Here is a 25,938-nt window from a genome sequence, read left to right as displayed (position 1 = left end):
ATCACTATTCCAAAGATTAATAGTCATCCGTGATTTATTTCTTCTGTGTTGACCCTGAGACGGGTTGACAAGGACACTTGTAATTAAAACTAGGTGCTATGTTAAAAAAATTTAATTCTAATTATTTTAAATCTCATACGTGTCACGCAAGACTAGATCCCATATCCATATAAGTTAATATTAATTCAATCATATTTACTCCATTATAGACAAAAATGTTACAATTATTTATTTACCATTTTTCATTATTTTATCTTATTTAAATTAAATGTTTTATTTATTATACATGGCCAGTTTCGGGACATTACAATTCTTCCTCCCTTGAATAATATTTCATTTCCAAAATTAAAACTTACCAACCAAGTTTGAGTGTGCCTCCTCAACTTGCATCACAAACACTCTTCTTGGAATGAACTGTTTATTCTGTGACCAGTCCCTTATACTATATGTTTAGCATACGTCTCATTATTAAAGAAATGATAAATCCTTAGTGGATTATTTAAACAACTTTTAATTCGACTTATACTCAATAATCATCCTAGGATGAATCTTCAAGAAGATGCTTACTTAAATGTCAAAATACTATAAAAAAAAATTAGAATTATATAACATTTAAACAATAATATATTTTTAAAAAAAGTATTGCCTTTTTTTAATTAAAATCGTTGTCTTTATTTTTTTTATTTTTTATGAAAGATAATGTGTTTTTTAATTAAGCATTGTCGATATTATATTTTTTAAGATAACGTTTTTCAATATATATTTGTACGCCAATGCAAATTTTGTTCAAGTGTCAACACGAAACCTCCTCCGCCACCGCCAAAATCCAACGCCAAAACTCATCTCCACTAAACCCTTACTGTGACGGCGACAGTGAAAGCTTCACCGAGTCCAGGTTGGATGAGCTACGGGCCGCCACATAGGGTTTTTCGTCGGACCACATCGTGTCAGAGCACGGCCAGAAGGTGTCCAACGTCATGTACCTTGGCCGCTTCTTCCTCAGCGATGAAGATGTTGCCATCAAGCGCTTCAACAAGTTCGCTTGGCCTGACGCCCGTCAATTCCTCGTTCACCTCGCCTCACCTCCTCTCCCTTCCGCTTCACCTCTTAATTACTTGGGCGATCTCTAATTCTGGTTAGGGTGGCGCAGGAAGAAGCGAAGGCGGTGTGGAAGCTCCAGAGCCAGCGGCTGGCGAATCTTATCCGCTACTGCTACGAGGGCGACGAGAGGCTTCTGGTGTCTGAGTTCATGCCCCGCCAGACTCTCGCCAAGCACCTCTTCCACTGTACCACAGTTCTAACCCTTTTCTATTCTTTAATGACCAAAATCTTAGTCAAATTCCTAAACTGGGAATCCAAATGGCAGGGGATACCCACTCTTTGAGTTGGGCAATGAGGATAAGAGTGGCCTTGTACCTTGCCCAGGCACTCGAGTATTGCTGCACAAGAGGGCGAGCTTTGTACCATGATCTCAATGTTTACAGAGTTATCTTTGACCAGGTGGTGTCATTTGTTCTATTCTAGCTCTGAATGCTTCCTCGATTAGTTCGACATTGTGGTTATTTGATGACTAACACACTGCATTTTGCATAATGGTAATCCCAGATTGTCGTGCTTTGGTCTGATCAAGAATAGCAAAGATGGAAAGAGCTACAACACTAACTTGGCCTTCACACCGCCAGAGTACCTTATAACAGGTATAGCTTGTTTTGAACCATGAAATTTCATGGAATTGGAATTCCAATTCCATTAATGCACTATATTCTAATTAATTCTTTGGATCATTTTGGCAGGGAGAGTGATTCTGGAAAGTGTCATGTACAGCTTTGGAACGCTTCTGCTTGACCTTCTCAGTAGGAAGCATATTCCTCCTAGCCATGTAAGTTCTTTTGTTATTTAAGACCAGAGACGCATGTCATGTTCTACCTAAAAATTGTCTGTCTGATTTTGTTAAGTAGCCTTTTTTTTTCCAATGGCAGGTTTCACAGTGACTCATCACTCATGGCTCCTGATATTCTTTTGATAATGCAATACTTTCTTGTCATTCCTTCTTTCAACTTCTAAGACTTGAATTGATCTTTCCAGGCACTTGACCTTATCTGTAGTAAGAATTTTCGCAGACTGATGGACTCGTGTTTAGAGGAGCACTTCTCAAATGCTGATGGAGCTGAGTTGGTTCGATTAGCTTCTCATTGTTTGCAATATGAACCTCGCGACAGGCCTATCATAAAATCACTTGTGACTTCTCTGGGATCTATTGAAAAGGATGCAGAGGTAGATATTACTACCTTATGTCAACCTTGTTTTTGTATATATTTTCAGGCAGATGAACTTAGATTGTGTATAATCATATGCATATATGTTGTGTTTGATTCTCCTTGTCTGTCACATCCCCCTTTTCTTTTGATGAAGTATCTCTAGAAACTGTTATTTCTGGTTCATGAAAGTCCTTAAAAAAAACCCTCCAACATGATGTATGTTTCTGTTTTTTAAATTAATTTCAAACTCATATTTTTTTTTTCCTTTTTTTATCTTCACTGTTTAATGAAATTAGAATTCCATTTCTAACAATTTGTCATATTCCATGTTTTTTTTGAAATCAGAAGAATAGAGATTAGAAGTAAACTCAGATTCAAACATAACGACTGAACTTGGAATCTAAGATATATCCTTAGATTTTTCTTCTGTAACATACGGAATTAAAATTCTTTTCCAATAAGAAATTATTCCTAGAAAGCTTTGAATACTTGACATGGTAAACTGAGATGTCGGATAGACAAGTTAGTAATTAGTTGTGGTTGTTTGAATTTCAGGGATTATATTATCCAAACATATTTTTTAAACATACCTTAAATGTAAAATTGAATAGAATCACAAAAATTCTCAGTCATTTCTTAACATAATCATCATACTAATAATAAGGAACTCTCAATTTGACTGTTAGTAGCAATTGATTAGAAGATAAAATTACTAGATCTGTCATTCTAAGCAAAAACTATATTGGATCAATCAATCAATATTATATGTTGTCTTTGCTTCCTAGTTGATTGCAGTTGTATTCTTTGCCTTTAGTTTTAGTTGGATTGTATAGTTCTTGTAAGGTTGCTCAAGTAAAAGTTCTTCAGAAATATTTTGCTAAGCTTAATTCTTTGCTTCCTAGTTTTTGATATGAACTCAAACTTCTAAGTTTTATCGTAAGAGAATATCTAATGCCATACTTTTGTTTTGATGCAATGTTAAAGAGTTTGAGAAGTTGGGCCAAAAAAAAAATGTCATAAGTCCATCAATGAAGGATGTTTTGCAAAGTTTAGTGGATGATGATCTTGTTATGAAGGATAAAATATGCACTTTTGTGAGTTCATTTCCCTTCATACAATCCAAGAAGGATTTTTATTTTATATAAACTTAACATGAATACAAAGTTAATTTGTGAATTATGTGTACATATTTTCTATTTGAATTGTATGAAGTTGTATCTATTGTTAAATAGTTGCATTTTAAAAAATATTGTGGATACTCATATTTTTTTTATTTGTGAATACTCATATTTTATGTTGGTAAAGTTTGTGGATATTCATATTTTCTATTTGTAAATAAACTTATCTTTTGTTAAAAAGTTGTATTTTAAAAAAGATAATATTTTTTTATCCATTAAATTTTTTTTTTGTAAAAATAACAACGCTTTTTAAGTTTTGTAAAAGTATTATTTTTGTCAAAAAAAAAAAAAATAACGTGTTTTAAGCATTACAAAAATGTTATCTTTGTAAAAAAATGATAATATTTTTTAAGCGTTGCAAAAGTGTTGTCTTTGTAAAAAGTGATAACATTTTTTAAGTGTTGTTTTTGAGTGGATTTTTAACTGTGTTTTTAACAACGCTTTTTTAGCTATATAAACAATGTGTAAAAATTGTTGTCTTTTAGTTTTTTTTTTTTTTTTTTGTAGTGAAGCATAAATCTTCATAATCAAGATGACTTGAATACTTCAATTCGAAGGAAACTTGTACTCAAATTGTAATGAGATCTTTATAGACATGTATAGAATTACATGAAGTCTCATAGCATGTCACATCCAATGAACTAGTTACTCTTAACTAGCATCCATATGTTAACTTTCAATATTCGAATATTTCTAGCCATTAAGGATCAGCTGCTTGGATAAACCAAGGAGTATAACATATGCTAGTTTTACATAATTGATAATGTCCAGTCTCATCAATTCATTGACTAGGGGTCTTTCATTACGTATATAGTTACACATGAAGAGATACCCACTAATTGTGATCTAATCATAATTTTTCTCATGCTATAGGTTGTGTTATGCACTTTATTAATTGAGTTTAAGATCAAATCATATACATAGAGAATGTACACTCAAATAGTGATTTTATCTATCCATTAAATAGTATATTATTTAAGGCGATTGTTTTAGGACACCTCTGAAATATAATAAAAACTTTCGTACAGGCCTTGTTGGTGACATCTGTAGGGATCTTTTGTGAAAAAAAATAAATATACGCAATAGAAAAACTGATTCTTCCATAGATCCATACAAATAAGTATATAAAGTTTGATAGAATGATAAATAGTACAATCCTAGTAGCAACTTTGATTCGGCAAATCTTAGCACGATCTGAATGACCACACCTCTTCGTATCCACATGAACACATTCCACGTTCGTCGCATGAACTCAGTTTCAGAGAAGAAGCAATATTTTGTTAGCAACTTGGATGGTTCTACCAAGAGAAGGGGAAGACTAGAAAATCATCTATTCGAAAATGCATTGCAAAATAGCTTTTGTACTCATCCAATGAATACAAAAGATTTTTACCTTTTGGTCTCCTTTTCATTAATATCACATTAATCTTTATTCATGAACATTAATCCTCTTTGTGATTGAGTCTAATTCAATAAGTCTAATTCGGATTAGACTCAATCCAATAATCCAATGGTTGGATTTATCTTAGTCTAACTCAATGAGTCTAATTTGTATTAGACTTAACTCTATAATATTAGGGTTTATCATATTTTAGTCAAACTAAAATAAATCATTTCCAAGTCAACATGTTTTTTTAATGTGTGACCCAATAAGTTCTCGTAACGTTGGCAATGCTTCTAAAATCATTTTGGATATATATGCAATGAGTGACATCTAGCAATGCATCATTGCTATCCAAGTGACGAGAATGTTGAGATTCGACCTAACCTTTCTATGTCTATTACCTTATATAATTTGGTCTTTCTATCATTGATATCTAGATTGCTCCATGAGTAATAGGTTGTGTCATTCTCTTATCAATCTTTGTGCTTGATCTCTAAGTAGACACACTCAATCAAATAAACTCAATATCTAATATTAACTAATTTGAGTATGGTCATGCATTCTTGTGTTCTACTTAATTAAGGGTTTCACAGATATCACTTCTATTATATGGAAAGGATAGATCCCATCTACATCACTTATATCTCTCCGCATAACTTATTACATATTCAGTAATCAACTTTATAGTCCACCTTATTACATGTGATGTTTGCCGATACTAAAGTATATAACTCCTTTTGTAGGGAACCGTAATGACTTCAGGTCTAAGGACTAATCATACCAATAGTCATTATAAGAAAGTTTATGATCCCCATATAACGATCCATGAAATATTCTCATGACGGGTCAATTCAGTACATATTCTTTAATATATACACATGTGTCAACTTAATATTTTATATCCATGACTTGTGAGATTATGTTATCAATTGATCTACATGCTAGTTTTAACGTATTAATATTACCCTTGTATATTAATACTTGATTAAGAATAATTAATAATAATATTATATTAATACTTAACTAAATTATATGAAAAGAGATAAATTACAGGGGTCAATTTATAGTCGACTGTCAAATGACTATAAATAAGAGATATTTTTTTTCCAAAGACTTGTGCCCATCCGAAATTAATCCGCATCATCTATGAAACAATATTATATAATTTTCTCACTCACTTATATTGAAATAATTTCAATGATTAAATAGGAAACCCCTTTGGCTAGATGTGATTAAGGACCACCAAAACTTTGTCTGATGACTGAAGTAGTCCATGTGCTGAATTGATAAAGGATGACACTTGCTTTTGGCAGAGATATTGAAACCCGGAACCCTTTGGTCGACGTTCCGAACGCCTTGACTCATCGTCTCAAGGGATTAGGCATCCTAAGCATCTTGACTCATCGACTCGAATGACTCGGTCACAAAGTTCCCCATACGACTCGACGATCGATCTAAATCCTCAATATGATTCAGTCCCTCCGGGTTAAAATAATAATAATAATAATAATCATAATAATAATAATAATCATAATCTCCTAATTGATACCATGCCCATCATAACGAACAAATTAAACAGTTTGGAATTTCGAGAGAATTGTAGGCATGCAAAGGTGATTATACTTATCAAGTGTCCCTCAGAGGGCATCGTCAGTTATGATTTCTCTTATAAATTAATATCGAGGTACGCAAATCATTCTGATCAATTTGAAATCTCAGATTAAGCGTCATTTAAATTGGAGGAGCGTTGTCGGAGTGTTAATCTACGCAGAGGCATCGCCACTATATATTACGGTGTAGATTAGTCGAGCGATGCGCCTCTGACAAGGCAATAGGTCCATTTGTATTGATAGAAGGAGCTCCATCATTAGTGTCCAACGAGGAGCGAAACCTGCAGCTGCCCACTGCAAGCCCAACAACGTGCTCGCAGTGAAGTTCGCTCGCAGCCTCGGCCCGGCCGGGGCATTGCAGCATTACATTGACAGTACCGTGCCTGCATGATAACTTACCCAACCCTATTAAACTATGTGAATTCATCCAGTCCAGTGACAAGATGAGCATCCCAAACTCTGACGTTAAGTGCACTACAGTGCCTGGTCTTCCACCGCTTTACCTCCTCGGTCAGCTCAAAATGCTGCAAGAAAAGAAGAAGATAAAGGATAAAAGGAAGCCATGCCATGAGCTTTCTTCCCTTCTTTTTCTTTCACATCCCTTGGATTATTCTATTGCCTATTAGCTGCTTATTACCACCAGATTACACATATTCCCCATCCATGTCTTAAGCAGCTTTAAAGCTCTGGAACTTAGACCGGTCAGAACGCAGTTCTTATGAAACACAAAGCAGCAGTGCTGCCAAAGTGAAAACAAAAGCAAAAGTTAGCATGCACTAAATCAAACCAGATACTGTTAGTTTAAATTTAATTGAACACATCTTTTGCTGCCACTGCAACATCTGCTGCCCTTGTTCAGCTGTTCCTCCTCCAAACAAGATACATCCATTCGTCCTTTCTCTTTTGGTAAAGCAACTGCTAAAGATCTTGTCACCTTCTTCAAGAATATTTGAGATAATCGTCTTGTGTGATGGAAGCTTCACCGCCTTTTAATGATGAACTTGATAAAGAGCACAACTTTGGCAAAGTTAAGGCTAATGTTGCAGGAGTGTTTGTATATATCCTCTAATCCATCTTTCATAATTTCCAAGTTTACATGCGTCAGTCTCTGGTCCTCAATCCTCAAGCTCTAACAGGAGGTCTGCCTGACTTCCCAGCTCTCCTGAGAAAGAAAGAAAGAAAGAAAGAAAGGGCAAAAAAAATGGTGGTCAGATGCATGGCAAGGTTTGATGAGGCAATTCTTGGATTCAGGTGACACCATTTGATTGTTTTGTTTTCCTTTTTGAAAAGAATTGATTGATCGGAGATAGAATCACTGAGCACTTTTTCTTCACATGGGACATCCCCATGGAGTTCATGCTGCATAATGGACATTTGCATGCAGGGCTAATCATTTTCTACTTGCCTCTTCAATTATGATCTGTAATGATGCAAAACCTGTGACCTCTCGATGTGTGTCATCTCTTTTGTTCTCATCTCTTTTCTCTTTATTTATTCTTTTCATGGCATCTTGTTTCTTACAGATAAAATATTGAAATATTTCAGAATTCTTGTTTCAGAAATTACAAATGCAACAAGAAGAGGGTAGAGGAAGGACAGAGATTTAATCAGTCATAATTCAAGAATTTTGTCATTGGTTTGTAACCTATACAACAGTTTACACCTCGAGAACAAAAATTTGAAGGTGATGCAATTACCAACTTCATAAAAGAACACTTCATACTTGGCAAGAAACTTGAAACATTCTGTTGTTGTATATGCAAAGTACCTGTTATGAATGGGATCAGGCCCGTTAGGAACTTTCCTCTTGCTAGTGTAGAAAGGATCCAAGTTGTTTTCTGGCCTTGCCATTGCTGAAACCACAGCCGGAGCAGCCACCTGTAGTGCAACTCTGGCCCCTGCAGAGTGCGCTTCCATGGACACCAGGAGAGCAATGCAGAAGAGGAATGGCAAGCCAGTGCACAAGTCTCTTGCCATCTCTGCTGCCGACTTGAGCTCCAGAGGAGGAACGATGCAGTGGATGGCTTCCTAGTTTGTGCAAGTTATTATACTGAGGGATCCCTTTGCTCTCCTTTTCTGCTTTAGTATCTTTTTCTTTTATCTTTGTAGTTTGGAAGTGATTCTGTAGTGCTTTTGTGGGACTGTGGAGGGGAGAGAACAAAAGCAAGCAGGCTCTGAACGTGAAGTGTTGATTTGGAGCTCCTTTGCTTGGGACCAAGAGGCAATAGCGGAGCAGGCCGGGGTGATTTACCCAGGCTATGGGCCTTGAGCGCTAATGTCAATGCCAGCTAGCCTTCTCTTTCCACCGATGCCGATGTCATTACCCGAGCTAGCCTCCTCTTTCTGCTATGCCGATGTCATCACCCGGGCTAACCTCCTCATTCCGCTGATGCCGACTCGGGCTAGCCTCTCTATCTCTTGTTTTTTTTTCTTTCCTCACATGTAAATCTCTTTTTCACCCCTATTAGGCCCCCGGCTACAACCTAGGTAGCTACAAACGTAGCTCCATCCTTGCCAATAGGGTCCACCATACCCCTTCGTGTAGTGGGTTCTATTAGAGTGATCATATGTGTTTGTCCCACCATATATTTATCCCCTGTGCTCCTAATGATTCTCCTTTTATCGACATAAGGTCTTCGCGTGGGGGTCGTTAATGTAGCAGTTCTATATTTTTTTCTACTTCAGTGATCACTCGTGGTTCAATCTTTAGCTATGATGCATTTGTAAGGAATTTTCTTTCAAACGGTGCACACAACCATAGATATTGGGCTTCTGGGGCGCCTGCTATAAATATTTTCCAATTTGCCTTAGTGGCTGGTGAAAAATTTTTATGGGCCCGAACTGATTGTCCCAGATTCGATGTTATTTGGTTTATCAATTATTTTTTTCTATTACAGTGATGACTGATGTATATTCACATAAGTAATGGTGCTCATGTAGTTGTTCATAGTCCTCATGTTGTTTTGGTTAAGAAATTTATGGTCACTTTTATGTAATCAAATTCATTGGCAAGGCGTCTGATACCAAACATATACAACGTAGTCAAGGCCCATAGGCCATGGTGAGGAAATGTTGGTGAGGGAAGGTTGTGTGTAAGGGGCAAGCTGCAACAGGAAACTAGCCCACCCAGGACAATTCGATCTATTACGTGACAAAATATGATAATATTTATCCTATGCGCTCTTTCATGTCCATCCCAAGACTTATAAAAGGGTGATAAATTATGATATCGAATTATATTTTAGGTGGGAGGAGCTTTTTACCTAAATGAATGAACCTTAAAGATAAGAGACTTGAATCTTGCTCCTATCAGAGTACCAATTTGATTATGCCTGTGGGGACCTGATCAATTCTATCTATGAATATGTCCCTCCGACATGCTTCTCTACTTACAAACCCCCTCCTTGTCAATTGTATAAAAGGTAAACTTTGCAGGATTTTTTTCCTCCGTCTTTTCTACACTCCACGCTCTCTTTTCTCTTTCGACTTTACTATGGGGATAACTTAAGCATCAAAGAGGTTACATCTGATTACACCATCACCTTCTAATGCATGTTATTTCACGCAAGTTGATCAATGTCATCAGACCCTATCCCAGTGTCTAGAAAGGCAATGGATTTCAAACGTATTAGCCTTTTTACCGGTGGCACATGCATTTGAGTGTTGCCTTATCATGAAAAATTGGTGCCCCATGGGAGTAGCTGAGTTAGTACTCAGATGAGGAGTTGCTATAATAGGCCTTATATTTAAACCATGAGGTTAATTTACCTCGTGCTAGGCCCCCTCACTTAGGGGCTGCTCCGAATGACTCTCGTGATTTACTCTCTTCTAATGTGCTTGGAGTGGTCTATGAGGGCTCCCAAGGTGAGGATTATATCACCTTTTGCCACAATATAACACATAGCAGTGCCCCCGAGCATGTTGAGATGGTCAAACGAGGTGCGCCAACTGAATCTCGACGTCGAGAGTTTAATTCTCCAGTAGTGCATTTATTAGACACATGTAGTGCTCGAAATCCTGGTATGTTAGTCTATTGGTTTGTGGGCCACCTCATTTACTAGATTTATTTGGTGGATGGAATGTGGTATCATATCATCTACCCTAGGATTAGTCAAGCTCTAAGATCTGGATATCTAGTGTTTAAAAAAGCATAGCAGCAATGATGGTTCAATCTCACCCAGGGCATGTTATACACCTAAGAGTTTGAAAAACTTGAGATGTTGGGTCTGTAGGACCGTTGCATACATGAGAGGCGGCGAGGGTGTGTGTGTGTGTGGGGGGAGGGGGGGGTGAATCATGTGGTTTTAGAAAATTTAGGGTGTGTTTGGTATGCGCGTTTTTCATTTTTATTTTCTGGAAAATGCGTGTTTTCTAGAAAACAGAAAATGACTTTTTATCATTTTCTGTTTTTCTAGAAAATGCTAGCTACTTTTATAGAAAACAAGCACGAAAAACGCAAACCAAACACCATTTTTCAGAAAACGCGTATTTTTCAGAAAATGAAAATGGAAAACGCGCGTACTAAACACACCCTTATTTTTTTCGATTTTATAAAATGAGTACGCAGTAGAAAATATAGAAACAGAATGAAAAAGAATAAGAACTCGATTGGTTACTTGGTTCGAAACCTTCGGTGACTCGTACTCTAAGACCCATGATCCCTCGGATCATATCAACAGGCAATCCACTATAATTCTCTTCTAGAACTGTTGGAAGAGGGAATCAAGTACAATAGAAAAATGAGGACAAGTGTAATATGCTACACTTTTCTTTATGCAGTAATTAAGTACAAAAAAACTTCGTTATCCAACACTTTGATGAAAATTGGATCGAGCTTAGTGTTGGACGGCTTCTCAGCTGTAGTCAGGCATAGTAGCATTGTAGCACAACAAAAGGACGAAGTCAGAGCAGCTAGAAACTCGAAGAGTTGTGTATTGAACTTGTAAGTGAGTTGTGTAGAATGCTTGGCCAAACCCTTCTTTTATAGGCTGTTTAGGGCACCTCCAAACCTCGTCTAGGGCGCTTCCAAGTGGAAACTTGATCCTAAAAACCTTGGTCACGATAAGCTTCGCAACCTTCAATTTTTATTCTCTGGAGGACGCCTTCAAAGCTCTTCCAAGGCGCCTCCAACGCCAAGCTTAAGCCGCCTCTGTGCCCTCCTACGCAGAGTCTTTGACCAGCATCCGAGGTGCCTCCACTCGCATAGGAGGCACCTTCGTGCCACTGCCCTGGGCGCCTCCAATCGACTAGGAGGCGCCTTGAACAATGTTCACCAAGGCTGATTTTTCTTTTTAACTCCTACAAAAATATGTTAGTCTAAAAATAAAGTATAACCTACAAAATGGAGTTAGTACAATAATAAAATAGTATTATTAATTAGACCCTATCTTCTTGAGACCAGGATCTAGTCATGATCTCAATTTAAGTTTCCAAAATTGGACCTGCGCCTAAAGTCCATATTTGGGACTTGTCCTCACTATAACACTCTCCTCTAGTGACTTACCTTACTTACCCTGTAGAATCACTTGACTCTACCTTGGTCCACCAGGCCTTTCCACCAGTTATCAAGTCCGCAGACCCAACTGGACTTCGGCCAACTTTCAAGTCTTGCAGACTTAGCCAGACTTCCCGTCAGATATCGAATCACTCTTTAACATATATGGGCTTCTACACTAGCTATCAGGTCCTCCAGATTTAGCTAGATTTCAGCCTGGTATCAGACCAGTCAAGTCCTGCACACTTGGTAAAGAGATTAGATTAAGAGGAACCTGCACTAATAATCTGCATTAAAAGGAATCTACTTGTCATTCATCAAAACTTAGGTTTTATCATTAGTGCCAACTGCACTAATAATCTCTCTCTTTTTGATGCACTAACAACCTAGGTTAAAGTTAGAAAAATAATACACCATGAAATAGCAATATGAAAAATAATTTAAGAGAAATTAATTGATTTTGATTTTTTATTTTATTCTCTTGATCATTTTAGAGTTAAGTTTTTTAGATTTTCCTTAGTATTTATTACTTAAATCCATACTCCCCCCCTTTAACATTCATCAAAAAAATATGCTACTAAGTAAGAGAAAGTGTGAAACACGTAAATAGATTAAATGAGCAAATCTAGCAAATATTTTAAAGTTAAATAAAATTTTTGCATAAAAGTTCAGGTCTATATAAAGAGGATGATTTTCAAAATAATTTTCAAAGGTTAAAAGGAAATGGCAAGGTTTTTTTTTTCAAAGTAAATTCCAGAATTAAAAGATATTTTCAAATGGAAGGGAGCTTTCAAGGCATGTTTTGAAAGACATTTGTAAAGTATTTTTCAAGTATAAAATTTGACAAGTATTTTGTAATACACTTTTTTTTTTTGTTTTTGTAAAGCCTTTGTTAAGATTTTTCTAGAGTAATTTTCAAAATAATTTAAAACACATTTTTTAGAAAAATGAGGTGCTTTTAAAAAATATTTTTCAGAAGATTTGTAGGTATCTTGTAAACCAATTTTTAAAGAAATTAAGCACATTAAGTTTGGAAACATTTGTAAAATATTTTTCAAAACAAAGTTTAACAAAGTTAAAAATTATGAAAAGCATTTCACAAGGGTTTTACAAAGCGATTTTAAGGTAAGTTTTTGAATAAAATTTTCAAATATGTTCAAGAACATTTTTCAAAAACTTTGCAAACTATTTTCAAACCATAAAACTCTACATGAATTTTATAAAATATTTTTCAAAGTATTTTCAAAGAAGTCTTCTAAATTTCAAAATATTATTAAGCTATTCAAACATATTCTCCCCCTTAATATGATATTACTTTGAAAATAATATTCATCAAAAAATTATCCTTATGTTTAACCTTTAGTCACTAACTAACTATCAAAAGATAGTAGCGTTTACTTGGTTAGTCAAGTTAAGTATGTTAATTCAGCTAGTTATTCACTAAGATGGACTACTTAACTTGATCAACGAACTTTGGTATTTAACGTCTAGACTTATTTTGATGCACTGACATAAGAATCTGAAGTCTAGGCAAAATTCTAAGAATGTCATACTATTCTATATTTTTGAATACACAAACAAGGTGAGTTTAGTGTGCTCGTGAGGTGTGGTTGCCTAAAACTATAGGATCATGATTTCTAGGGGAAGTCCTAGGCTAAATCCATAATAGTTTTGAAAACCAAGCAAACTAGGGATTTTGAGAAAACTTAATTAAGGAATTTACCTAGAATTTGAAAAGTTGTAGATAAAAGTGAAGCAAGTTCTAGTCTATTGTGCATATTCCTAACTATCGACGTAAATTGCTAAATTCAGATTCAAGGAGTGATTTGGTAAAGATGTCATCTAGATTTAACTTGGACTCAACATAGTTGAGTTCAATGTCTCCTTTAGCAACATGATCTCGGATAAAATGATGTTTAATTTCAATATGTTTAGTTCTTGAGTGATGTACTGAATTTTTGGTTAGGTTGATTAAACTAATGTTATAAATAAATATTTTTATAGTTTAGGTTAAAATATTTTAAAGTATGCATCATCGTAACTATACTACACATTCCTCCATAGCTATGTACTCTGTTTTAGTGGTAGATAGAGTAACACAATGTTGTTTTCTACTAAACCAGTTGACAAGTAATGATCCAAGGAATTGACATCCACCACTTGTTCTTTTTTGATCTAATTTATAGCCGGTATAGTCTGAGTCAGAGTAACTAATGAGTTCAAAACTAGTTGTTCTAGGGTACCAAATTCCTACATTAAGCGTGTCTTTTGGCTGACACACTTAAACTAGTTGTTCTAATTTATAAGTGAAGGTCCCCTGCGGTCGACAAGAAGGGGGGGGGGGGTGGGGGGTGAATTGCCTTGCACAATTAAACAACAAATACCTTTCTCAAACAATCAGACTTTAAACGATTACACACTTAAATAAATATTACACAATTAAAAGGAGTACGAGACAAATAATTTACTTAATTAGAAATCAGAGGATTTCTATTATAAGGCAAATAAGCTCATTATGAAGATTTCCTTCTCGAACAAAACGTCGGAATCGGAGAAGCCTCGTATACGGAAATAAAGCTTGGAAGTGAAAAATAGAAAGAGATTCGAAGTTCAAAGTGTGTTGTGCAAAATGAAGAAGACTAGGGCTATATTTATAGCTCATTGGTCGAAATTGACCATTTGCTGACATGGCATGGTCCGGATGCCCAGACCCTCTCTGAGCACCCCTAATGTGGCAAATCTCATCTTCTCACAAACGGCTACGCAACTGACGCGGGATAAAATTTTATTCCACTCTTGTCACCTGGACTCGCTTCAGGCGCCCAGACCCTTGTTGATGTTGATCCTGTCTGAGACCTGTGAAGATGACGTGCTGGGCACGATGGACGAATGATTGACCGTCAAAAGACCTTTCTCTCTAAAAGAAACTTCTCCTTCGATCCTGCACACAAGGACTGATCCAACAAAACATCAGCCCTAGAAACTATGGGAGTCCCTAGCGAAGGCCCTCCGATACTCAAGTCAGTTTCAATCCAAACAAATGGAAGAATTGTCAGAATGTATGCGTCAGAGTAGAGTTGCAGATGTCAGTGAGCATACTTTCATCACGGACAGAACTCCCCTTTTATATACTACCTTCCGTAACCTTCGCAACATGAGGTGACAAAATGTGTTAAAGTTTGTTAAGAAGTTCACTATAATCATCTGAGGAATCTTTATTTTATCCACTTGTATATCCCTCCTGTCGTTTATAGCTTTTGTTATTACTGATGTTGCCGAAGGAGTATGCTATTATTATTGGTCTACTGATGGAAGACATGATAATCCCTAAAGAAGTTTTCAAAAGGATATTCTCTGATACAAAGTTGTTATTATGACGAGTTGTTAGGATATTATCTACTGAGCATAATCCGGTTGGTCCTTAAGCCTGCCACCCAATTGAGATGATGTTTTCAGCAGAATACAATCCGGCTGGTGGTAATATGAGGATAGGTATTATAGGCCTAGTTGTCCTTTTCCTGCCCGAGCTTATAATTGGCTACTGAGAGAGGCGGCTATGTTCTGAGAAGTTTGGTTAGTATATTGAGCTGAATTACATCATGTCATTACTCGGCCAAATTTTTCTGATTGGTATGTTGTGGAGTGAGTCAGTCATTCCAGTCGATATGTAAGGTCGACCAACCTTAAGCTTGACCACCTTAAGATCTGGCTGCCCTTGAGATACTAGACTCCCTAGTTCGCTCGGCTTAATGGTTGATCATCTTTCCCCAACCAGATCGATTATAACTTGGTCTGGTGGAATCTAAGAAGTTTAGCACTATGCGATTTAAATCAAAGCCGAATGAAAGGATTTTACTCTTTCTAGAGTATGACTGTCACCTCATATTGATTTTGACTGCTTCATCACCTGGATTTTAACCATCACTTTACCTTCTAGGTCCACTTATCACAACCCGTATCAAAATATATATATATATATAGTTTACAAAATCCTCTTCATATTCTGGATTTTCAAGTGCAACAGATAGTTTCTGAAAGAAGATGTTGCCTTTTCTCTCTCATCTAGCAAAGTTTGTCATATACGATGGCCATCAAATAGAAAGCTTCGGTAGCCATTTCGTGGTACTGTAAAAGAATGCACTTGGAACAAGTACTAAATCAAATTTGAAATAATTTAAACTGGCAAAAGATAACATTTCTGAATTCTGATGTAGTGCAACATGAGAGATATGCTAGCAACCATAATAACATTAGTGAGATAGACATGCATCATACAACTCACCTCCAGAATTTGCAATTCTTCAGAAGCTTGGCTTAGAGGATCTAGCAATGAATCAGGGTCTTCTGAAACTGAATGAGGCAAAATGGAGAATATGAATGGGAGAAGAAATCAGGACATAATTTCAAATTAGGTATGAAGCTTTAAATTTCAGAAGTTATGTATACAGGCAATCCACCAATGCATATGTGTAGGATGATGGATACTCACTTGAGAAGGTTTGGTCAGATAAAAGACATTTTGCTAGTAAAGTTAGTGCATCTCTTTCAAATATTTTAGATATTTGAAACTCACCGGAATAACAGCTTCATCTTCAATTGTATTCTTGACATATCTAAGGCCATCATGAGCAGCATCCTTGATTTGAGCAATGGTATGATCATTCGGTCCTACGATAAAGATGATAATAAACTTTCATTGATATTCCAATTATACATTTCAAAGGCTAATAAAAAAAATAAGTTATCAAAATAATTATGTAACCTTTGATCAAGATAGTACAAGAACGAGGTTTTTCACATTCTCCACAAAGATATACTTTTCTTCATAGAGAATATGCTCATGAACAAGCCCAGCCCAACCAAGATAGTCAACTGTCAAATCATCGACGGAGTTAACAGCTTCCCTACCACAAGCCAAAGCCAATCTTTCCATATTCCTCCTCTTAGCTCTTCTAAGTGCAATAATCTAAAGGTACCCAGGAAAAAAAGAAGATAAACATTATATTTCTGTAATGTTTACAAAATCTGGAGAGTTTATAGCAGTTGTTGAAAAAAACATAGATCCTTATTGTTCACGATTAGAAAAAATCACCAGTGGCAAATATTAAACAAGTGAAAAAAAATGGCTAGATCAATTGCTACTTTGATGCAAGAGATCTAGATTTACTCATCAACGCCTGAGTCCAAAGGGTGTTGCAACAGCAATAGCAACGAGCCACCAGTGGTACTCTGGCGCCACCTAATCTCGTTGCATCTACAATGGTTGACCAGAGAGAGCGAGGAGTACAGGAAGAGGGTCCGATCCATTTGCCTAGGGCATCTTAGTCACCAGCTCCAAGTCACCAAGCTCCTTTTCCCATGTTGCCTGAGCATATAGACCAAGAGGAGCCCCACCGGGAGTCTTCCGAGAAGCACCTGTTTGTGAAAGGCGAAGGAGAAAAGCTCTAACATGCTACAACTCTCTTGAAGAAATTCATATGTTGTTTGCTCAGAAGGTGTTAGAGGATAAGCTGCAGAAGCATTATTAGAATCTGGCTATAGGAGAATACTCAGGATCAATTGACCCTCAGAATTATCTTGTCAAATTCAAACATGCTGCCCTTCTTCACCAATTTACTGACGAGGTGAAGTGCCGGGTGTTCCTCACCACCTTCGACGGTTCTGCTCAAAGGTGGTTTAAGCGATTACCTGCTGGATCTATTCGTTGTTTCAAGGATTTTTATAAGATTTTTCTTTACCACTTTGCTAATAGTCGATGATATAAAAAGACCCCCCTGAGTCTTTTTTCACTGAAGCAGGGGCCTAAGGAATCACTGAGGTCCTATATTAAAAAATTTAACCAAGTGACTATGGATGTTTCTTCAGCCACCACCGAGATCCTAATAAGTATATTCTCCCAAGGGCTCATCAATGATGAATTCTTCAATTCCTTGGTTAAGAGACCCCCGAGAAATTTTGATCATCCATTAGATCGGGTGATCGAATTCATCATTGTTGAAGAGGCGCAGGCTGCTCGGAAGAAAGATGGTCCTGCACCAACACTAGTTTCGGCACGTGAGCGCCGAGCATTGCCCACTCCTCCACCTAGAGGACCTCGATCAGTTCCTTAACCTCAAGAACCGCAACGACAGGCCATGCAACATGTGGGGGCCAAGCAAGAAAGATATCTAGAATCTCCTCAAGAAACTCTAAGATGGTGGTGCACTCTTCATCGGTCGATCACCCATGATACATGGGATTGCTACAGGCTAGCTAATCGCTAGGGCGGCAATCGAAGATTTCACCGATGCACTTCATCGCCGAACCACCGACCCTACCGAAGACCAAATGGCTTGCCTAGATGAAATCACTGTGAGGCCGAGCGACAGCAGAGGATGCCACCCCCACTTGTGGATCGAACGCCAACTCCTACTCGAAATAAACTGAAACTCCCGACCAGGAGGAGGAGAATCGCAATAATGCTACACAGGGCAACATCAACATGATGGAAGGAGGTCCAATTGATGGAGACTCTAATTGGGCGAGAAAGTCACATGCTCGGTGATTAGAAATCCACGCAGACGGCTGCAATGCAGAACGGGTGGCCTGGCCTGAAATTAGTTTTGGGCCCAAGGATCTAGAGGGGTGAAGATACCCCATGATGATACATTAATTATCAAGGCTGTTATAGACAATTATAATATTTCTCGTACTTTTGTTGACACAGGTAGTTCTGTCAATATAATTTTCAAGCAAACGTTCGAGCAACTGTAGATAAATCGAAGCAACATCCAGCCTATGGTGACTCCTTTGTATTGATTCATGAGTAACAAAGTTCAAGCACTCAGCCAAATAAAACTAGCCATATCCTTAGCGGAGAAGGCCCTAATGAGGACGCGTCGATCGAATTTCATTATGGTCGACGTACCCTCAGCTTATAATGTCATTTTGGGTCGCTTAGACTTAAATAAGTTTTGGACAGTAGTCTCCACCATCTGCCAAAAAATAAAATTTTCCATGGATGATCAAGTTGGGAAAGTTTGAGGAGATCAACTAATGGTGTGCAAGTGCTACGTTGATATAATAAAAACTGTGGCTCACTCCGCACGAAAGATACAGCCGATGGAAGTCAAGACCATCCAGGAGGCTCCGCCTAGCTTGTCTATGAAGAAAAGGAAGAAATCCAGATTCAGCCAGGCCAACAAAGGCTGTCACTCAAGTGGTGACCAACCTACTCGAAGAGCTTAAAAAGGAGTCGGTGGCTTGTCTTACACGCAACAACTGTAGGATCAGAAAGATGCTAGAGGCGCCCGCCCGGGGGGGGGGGGTGAATAGTGATCATTGAAAATCAATAGTGAATTAATAATAAGTACGCAGCAGAATAATAAAAGAAGAAAAAAAATAGAGAAGCCAAGCGCTAACACAAGTTGATTTTACTTGGTTTGGAGCCTTCAAAGACTCCTACTCCAAGGCCCGCATTCGACGAATACTTTGATTGGACAATCCACTATTAGTTCATAAATGTATTACAGGAATTGGTTACAAGAACTGAAAAGAATAATGTTACCAACACATAAAGGAAATTTGACAAACTCTTCATTCTTCGGACTTCGGAACAGCCTTTTGGTGTTGTCAGAGCCTTTTCGGAGCAACACGCAAGAGAGAAACTTGTAGTAGTTATTGTTCTGAATCTCCTGGTTGAAAGCCTTTAAATAGGTCTATTTTGGGCGTCTGGAACCCCTCCGGGTGCTTGGACTGTAGGATCGAAAAGAATTTAAATATCTCCACAATAGCATGATATTGTCCACTTTGGGCCTAAGCCCTCATGGTTTTGCTCTTGGGCTCTCCCCAAAAGGCCTCATGCCAATGGAGATATCTTTCTCTTATAAAGCCATGATCTTTTCCATGTATTTTCAATATGGGACTATGTTTGCAACCTTGCAACCCCAACAATCCCCCCCTCAAACAAAGGACCATGGGCTTCCCACGTCCGATCCTTGACCCACCAGGTCTTCCTGCCCCTCGGTCTACCCGACCTACTAGGACTTCCTTGCCTAGCCGCAACTAGGACTTCCTGCCCCTCGGTCCACCCGACCTACTAGGACTTCCTGTCTGGTGTCTGGTCCTCTTGATCCGAACATAGGAGCCCCCACTTTCTTTGTTCGAGGTCAATATTGTACTCACATGGTTCAATCAGACCATAGCTCTTGTGCACAGTCGGCGGTTAAACCTTCTGGCAATCCGGGCTCTGATACCAATTGTAGGATCGAAAAGAATTTAAATATCTCCACAATAGCATGATATTGTCCACTTTGGGCCTAAGCCCTCATGGTTTTGCTCTTGGGCTCTCCCCAAAAGGCCTCATGCCAATGGAGATATCTTTCTCTTATAAAGCCATGATCTTTTCCATGTATTTTCAATATGGGACTATGTTTGCAACCTTGCAACCCCAACATGGACGACGTGACTCGGCCAGTCGACACGCTCCACATCAGCTTGTGGATGATTTTTACGGTCCGGGCATCTGGACCGACTCCGGGCCCTCGGATCACTAGGGCACTGGTGGCAACCTCTAGGGTGAGCTGGTTTGGGCCCCCGGACCAGCTCCGGGCGTCCGGACCCACCTTTTTCAGTACTTCTTCTCCTGTAAAAAAGGGTTAGTTCTGGGCAATAAAAATATGTTCATCCTACAAAATAGAGTTAGTACGACTCAGCAAATAGGAGTACTAATTAGATCCTGTCTCTTCGTGATCAGGATCTAGTTAAGATCACAACTTAGGTTTCTCAAATAGACCAAAGTTGGATCAATGCCTATAGTTCCCTCAACGGGGAGCGCGTGCTCACTATATCTCTCCTCCAGTTGCTTACCTTCACGTACCAACAACAGTCACTTGACTTGCCTTTAACCCACTAGGCCTTCTGGCCAGTTGTCAGGTCTGCAGATCTAACTAGATTTCGACCGATTATTAGGTCCCGCGGACCCAATCAGACTTCCCTTCAGATATTGGGTCACACGAACTTATCTGGACTTCCCACCAGCTATCAGGTCTCGTGGACCTAGATAGATTTCAGCCTGGTGTCAGGTCCTTTATGTTGGGTTTTTCGGGCCGCGAAAACCGCTTTTTCGCGTCGTGGAAACCCCGAATCACCCTAGCCAACGGAACTCGTGCGAAGAAAAATTCGAAAACATACGAGTACGAGTTACAAAATTTCTAGATCTACATGATGAAGATCTTTACCCTTGTTGCGTGCCCTTTTGCGTATCCCGCTCGTCCTCGGTACGCCGGATCTCGAAGTTGTCAATGTAGACAACTCTCTACACGTATCCACATGAACACACTAGGTGGAGGTGACCAAAAACCAAGGTGTGCTAGCACCTATGTGGTTTAGCCAAGGAAGGAGGAGAGGGAGAGCTTGAGAGGAAGAAGATGCAAAATTCCACACTTGAATGAATCATGAAAATCAATTCACACCCCATTCAAAATGTGGCCGGCCACCTTTCTCATGTGTAACTCCCCTCATTAATGCATTAAGTTGTCATCAAGGAGAGAATGTAACCTCCATGAGGTGGCACTCACTAGTAACTCCCATGAGGTGGCAACCATGATGATGTGGAGTAACATCATTAGTCCACATCAATGCCAACTCACCAATGAGGTGGCATAAAGTCAAGTCAAACTAGACTTTTAATCTTCCTCTCAAGTCAAGTCAAACTTGACCAAATCTCTTCCATGGTTGATCTAATCTAACCATTTGATTCAAGCCAATTTAATATATAATGAATCTAATTCATTAAATTAAATTGATTCAATGAGTCATAATCTAAATTAGACTCATTGAACACATGAAACAACTTGAGTCCAACTCAAGTTAGCCCAATTAGGATTACTCTTAATCCAATTTGATTCATCAAATGAATCTAATCCTCTTAGTTCATCATATGAACCTAATCTCCATCTAATTGTCCTTAGTGTGTGACCCTATAGGTTCTTGTAATGTTGGCAATGCCCTAAACCCATTTAGGAGCATAAGTAATGAGCGGTATCTAGCAATACATCATTACTACCCAAGTTACAAGAATGTCGAGATCCGACATCACCTTGTGACTACTAATTGTGACTCCTCACAAAATATGACAAGTGTCATTCTATCCTAGACATCTAGATTGATCAATGTGAGGCATAAACCGTGTCATCCTCTGACCAATCTAAATCTTGAACTCCAAGTAGACTCACTAAATCAAATGAGCTCAATATCCTATATTGACTCATTTGGGCATGGCCATGCACTTCGTGGTCTCACTCTATCAAGAATACCGATGTCTCTCCCGTCATATAGGAGGGATAGATCACATCTACATCACTCACATCCCTCTGCATAATTTGATATATACCCAGTAATCGCCTTTATAGTCCACCCAGTTACGGGTGACGTTTGACGAAACCAAAGTACATAACTCCTTATGTAGGGATCTATAGTGACTTCAGGTCTAAGGACTAGTAGTCATACTAATAGCCACATGAGAAAGTATATGACACTCATATAACGATCCATGATACTTTCTCATGGCGGGTCATTCAGTATACATTCTCTAATGTATACCCATGTGTCAACTTGATATCTCTATATCCATGACTTGTGAGATCAAGTCATCGAGTTGACCTACATGCTAGTCTTATTGCATTAACATTGTCCCTGAATGTTAATACTCGACTAGCAATGATTAAGAGTAGTGTTCCCTATATCATCTCACTATCGGTTCAACTAACCGATTGATATAGGTGAGAATCATCTACTCAAGGACATTACTATACTTAGTTTATTTGGCACAAATACAAGTAAGTATAATAACCAAATTCCAAATGTCTTTATTTATATAGAATATGATACAATAAGTCCAAAAATACAATCATCAAATGATTGGCTCTAGGGCTCTAGCTAACACTTTAGACCAGTCAACTCCTGCACACTTGGTAGAAAGGTTAGACATACACTATATTTAACTATAACCTATTTGTCATATATCAAAACCAGATTATTAGTGCAACCTGCACCAACAATAATCACATCTTTGCATGGTCACCTGCGGAAGTAACCGAGGTGTCACCAACAATCATGGAGCATGTGTTGGTTGCTACTCAGAATACCGTTCTAGTTCCCCTGTACAAACATTTGTACAAGCATAGAACTATCCTAGCTACCCATGTGCTCTACTGAAGTTAAATTTGGATTATAAACGATGCTTAACATTATTAATCTAAATTTTCCTTCAGAAGTTAAACTTGGATTGGAAACGATACTTAACATTTTTACTCCAAGTTTAATTATGTGATTTTCCTAAGTTAAACCATATTACAGAAGTTAATCAAATATCTATTTCAAAGATCGGCTTCCAGGTTAAACATGGCGAGGCACTAGGCCTTCTTGGGTATGGGATCATCCACCACTTCCTAGACAAAGCCTTTCAAAGAAATCAGATATTTAACTTCTTATATTAAACTAGGTTTAACTATAGAGACCTCAATAGAAGCACAATATCGAAACATGAAATCGAAAAATAAAATCGATAACAAAAATGATAACCTAAAACTGATAACCTCTTGTGTTTGGTTTTTCAAGATCTATACAAAAGATGAACTAGTTATGATGCGGAAACTAATAACTAGTTATACCTTTTATAGCTTATAGACCTCTTGATCTTCTGCTGTATTCCTTTCCTTCTCTTGAATGTCGTGTGGGTGACTATCTTCCAAGATGAAATCCACCCAAGATTTTTCCTTTGCTTCCAAGATCCGGCCACCAACTAACCTCCAAGGGATGCTAGACAAGAGAGCTTCCTTCTCTTCTTCTTCTCCTTCAAGCAACCGACCACCAAGAGATCACCACACTTGATGCCGCCGGCTTCCAAGGAAGAAAACAAAAGGAGAAAAGAAAAGGACAAGGGCTGGCCACCAAAGGATTGGAAGAGAGGAATAGAAGATGTGTTTTCTCATGAGGCACCCCTCCATCTCTTTTATAATCCTTGGTCTTGGCAAAAAATGAAAGTTTTAAACATAATTAAAACTTCCTTATATTCCTTGCCAATGACTAAAAAGGAAAGTTTTAAAACAAAAAATTAAAACTTCCTTTAATGCTTGTCATGGCCGGCCTTATACTTGTGCTACAAACAAGGAAAATTTTAAACAAAAAATTAAAACTTCCTTATTTGTTTTCGGTAAGAAATTTTAATAAAAAATTTCTCTTTTAAATCCCTTGTTGGTTATAAAAGGAAAATTTTATAAATTAAAATCCCTCTTTTAAAACATGTGGATGGTTACAAAAAAGGAAAGTTTTATCAAAAATTAAAATCTTTCTCTTAACTACAAATAAGGAAAGATATAAAACCTTTCTCTTAATCCTTTGTAGAATAAAAGGAAAGATTTTAAAATTTAAAAACTTTCTTTTAAAACCATGTCTTCCACAAAAGGAAAGATTTTAAAATTTAAAATACCCTTTTATTTTAATGTGGTCGGCCACCTAGCTTGGGATCCAAGCTTGGCCGGCCATAACTTGGCTCGTCTCTTTGGCTTGGTCGGCCCTAGCTTGGGCTCCAAGCTTGGCTTGGCTGGCCACAACAAGATGGATAAGAAGCTTGACTTTAAGTGGATATAAGGCTTTATAAATATGAGGCTACAATAGGGACCGAGAGGAGGAATTGGTTTTTGTCTCCCGATGAGCTTGAGCTTCCCGTGTTCGCCCCGAACACCCAACTCTAGTTCATCAATAATATCTCATTCCACTAAAGAGTTATTATTGCACTACCGCACCAATCCCATATTACAATATGAGCTCCTTCTTATCATGAGTGCGTTAGTCTCCCTGTGTTTAAGATATCGAATGCCTACTAATTAAATGAGTTACTGACAACTCACTTAATTAATATCTAGCTCCAAGAGTAGTACCACTCAACCTTATTGTCATGTCGGACTAAGTCCACCTGCAGGGTTTACATGACAATCCTTATGAGCTCCTCAAGGGGGCATCATCAACCTAGATTACTAGGACACAGTTTCATTCTATAATCAACAACACACCATATAAATAATATCACTTCCTAACTTATCGGGCCTATTGATATAACAAACTAAATCTCACCCTTTGATAAATTAAAAAATAAATATTAAGTATATGTGATTGTTATTATATCATGATTAAGAATACGCACTTCCATAATAACAGAGGTTTTGTTCTTTTATGTAGTCAATATAAAAAGATACTACCTCAAATGGTCTTGCTCAATACACTCATAGTGTACTAGTATAATTTTATAGTCAAAATAAACTAATACCAAATTACACTACAACCACTCCAATGGTTTGTCCCATTCCATCTTGGTTGTGAGCTACTATTTATAATTTATAAGGAACTGATAACTTGATCTTCTGTGTGACACCACACACCATATTATCTTCAATATAAATTAAATGAATAATTACACTTAGCATATAAATGTACATTTGACCAATGTGATTCTTATTTCACAATAAATGTTTATACAAAAAGCTAGACTTTTAGTATACACTCTAACAATCTCTCACTTATACTAAAAGACTATGATGTCATAAACGCTGCCATACATCTGTTTCACATCCCTTCAACATGCCGATCAAAAGCTTTCACCCGAAGGACCTTAGTGAAAGGATCTGCCAGGTTATCTACTGATGCAATCTTGGCGATAACAACTTCTCCTCGCTTTACGATGTCTTGTATTAGGTGGTACTTGTGCTCAATGTGTTTACTCACCTTATGGGCTCGTGGTTCCTTCAAGTTTGCTACTGTACCACTATTATCACAATAAATTGTAATAATTTTGGGCAAACCAGGAATCACATCTAAGTCCATCAAAAAGTTCCTAAGCCATATTGCTTCTTTGGCTACCTCAGAGGCTGCTATTGATACAATCGACCTAGGATTAAATGGGGCGATCTTTGTTTTTTATGTGTGTGTCAAAGGGTTTAAGTTAGGCTTTATATTGGTTCTAATATGCACTTAAGTT

At 37.7% G+C, this 25,938-nt stretch overlaps 1 protein-coding gene, 1 long non-coding RNA gene and 1 pseudogene across 2 annotated transcripts; 2 read left to right on the top strand and 1 right to left on the bottom strand.

Moving 5' to 3' along the window:
• The first annotated feature begins 773 nt into the window (after positions 1-773).
• LOC122022958 lies at positions 774-2,421 on the top strand (annotated as a pseudogene).
• A 4,479-nt stretch (positions 2,422-6,900) lies between these two features.
• LOC122022471 (CLAVATA3/ESR (CLE)-related protein 25-like) lies at positions 6,901-8,502 on the bottom strand. The gene is made up of 2 exons (XM_042580490.1): positions 8,199-8,502; positions 6,901-7,592 (listed from the first exon to the last, which is right to left on the bottom strand). Exons 1-2 carry the CDS (start codon positions 8,405-8,407, stop codon positions 7,553-7,555), a joined length of 249 nt encoding a protein of 82 aa, XP_042436424.1. The 5' UTR covers positions 8,408-8,502; the 3' UTR covers positions 6,901-7,552.
• Positions 7,539-9,352, top strand: LOC122022472. The gene is made up of 2 exons (XR_006122982.1): positions 7,539-7,681; positions 7,990-9,352. It is a non-coding gene; the product is annotated as an uncharacterized LOC122022472 (long non-coding RNA).
• The last annotated feature ends 16,586 nt before the right edge of the window (positions 9,353-25,938 follow it).

Source organism: Zingiber officinale, chromosome 9B (genome assembly GCF_018446385.1).
Source record: "Zingiber officinale cultivar Zhangliang chromosome 9B, Zo_v1.1, whole genome shotgun sequence".
Classification (NCBI taxonomy): Eukaryota; Viridiplantae; Streptophyta; class Magnoliopsida; order Zingiberales; family Zingiberaceae; genus Zingiber; species Zingiber officinale.
Note: the sequence above shows the minus strand (reverse complement) of the source record. Positions and strands in the feature narration are given on the sequence as shown.

Bases quoted from the DNA above. Each gene is read 5' to 3' on its own strand.
- LOC122022471 (XM_042580490.1), bottom strand. From the start codon at position 8,407: ATGGCAAGAGACTTGTGCACTGGCTTGCCATTCCTCTTCTGCATTGCT. The intron at 7,593-8,198 runs GTACTTTGCATA...TTTCTTTCTCAG, and splicing joins CCTGATCCCATTCATAACAG to GAGAGCTGGGAAGTCAGGCA.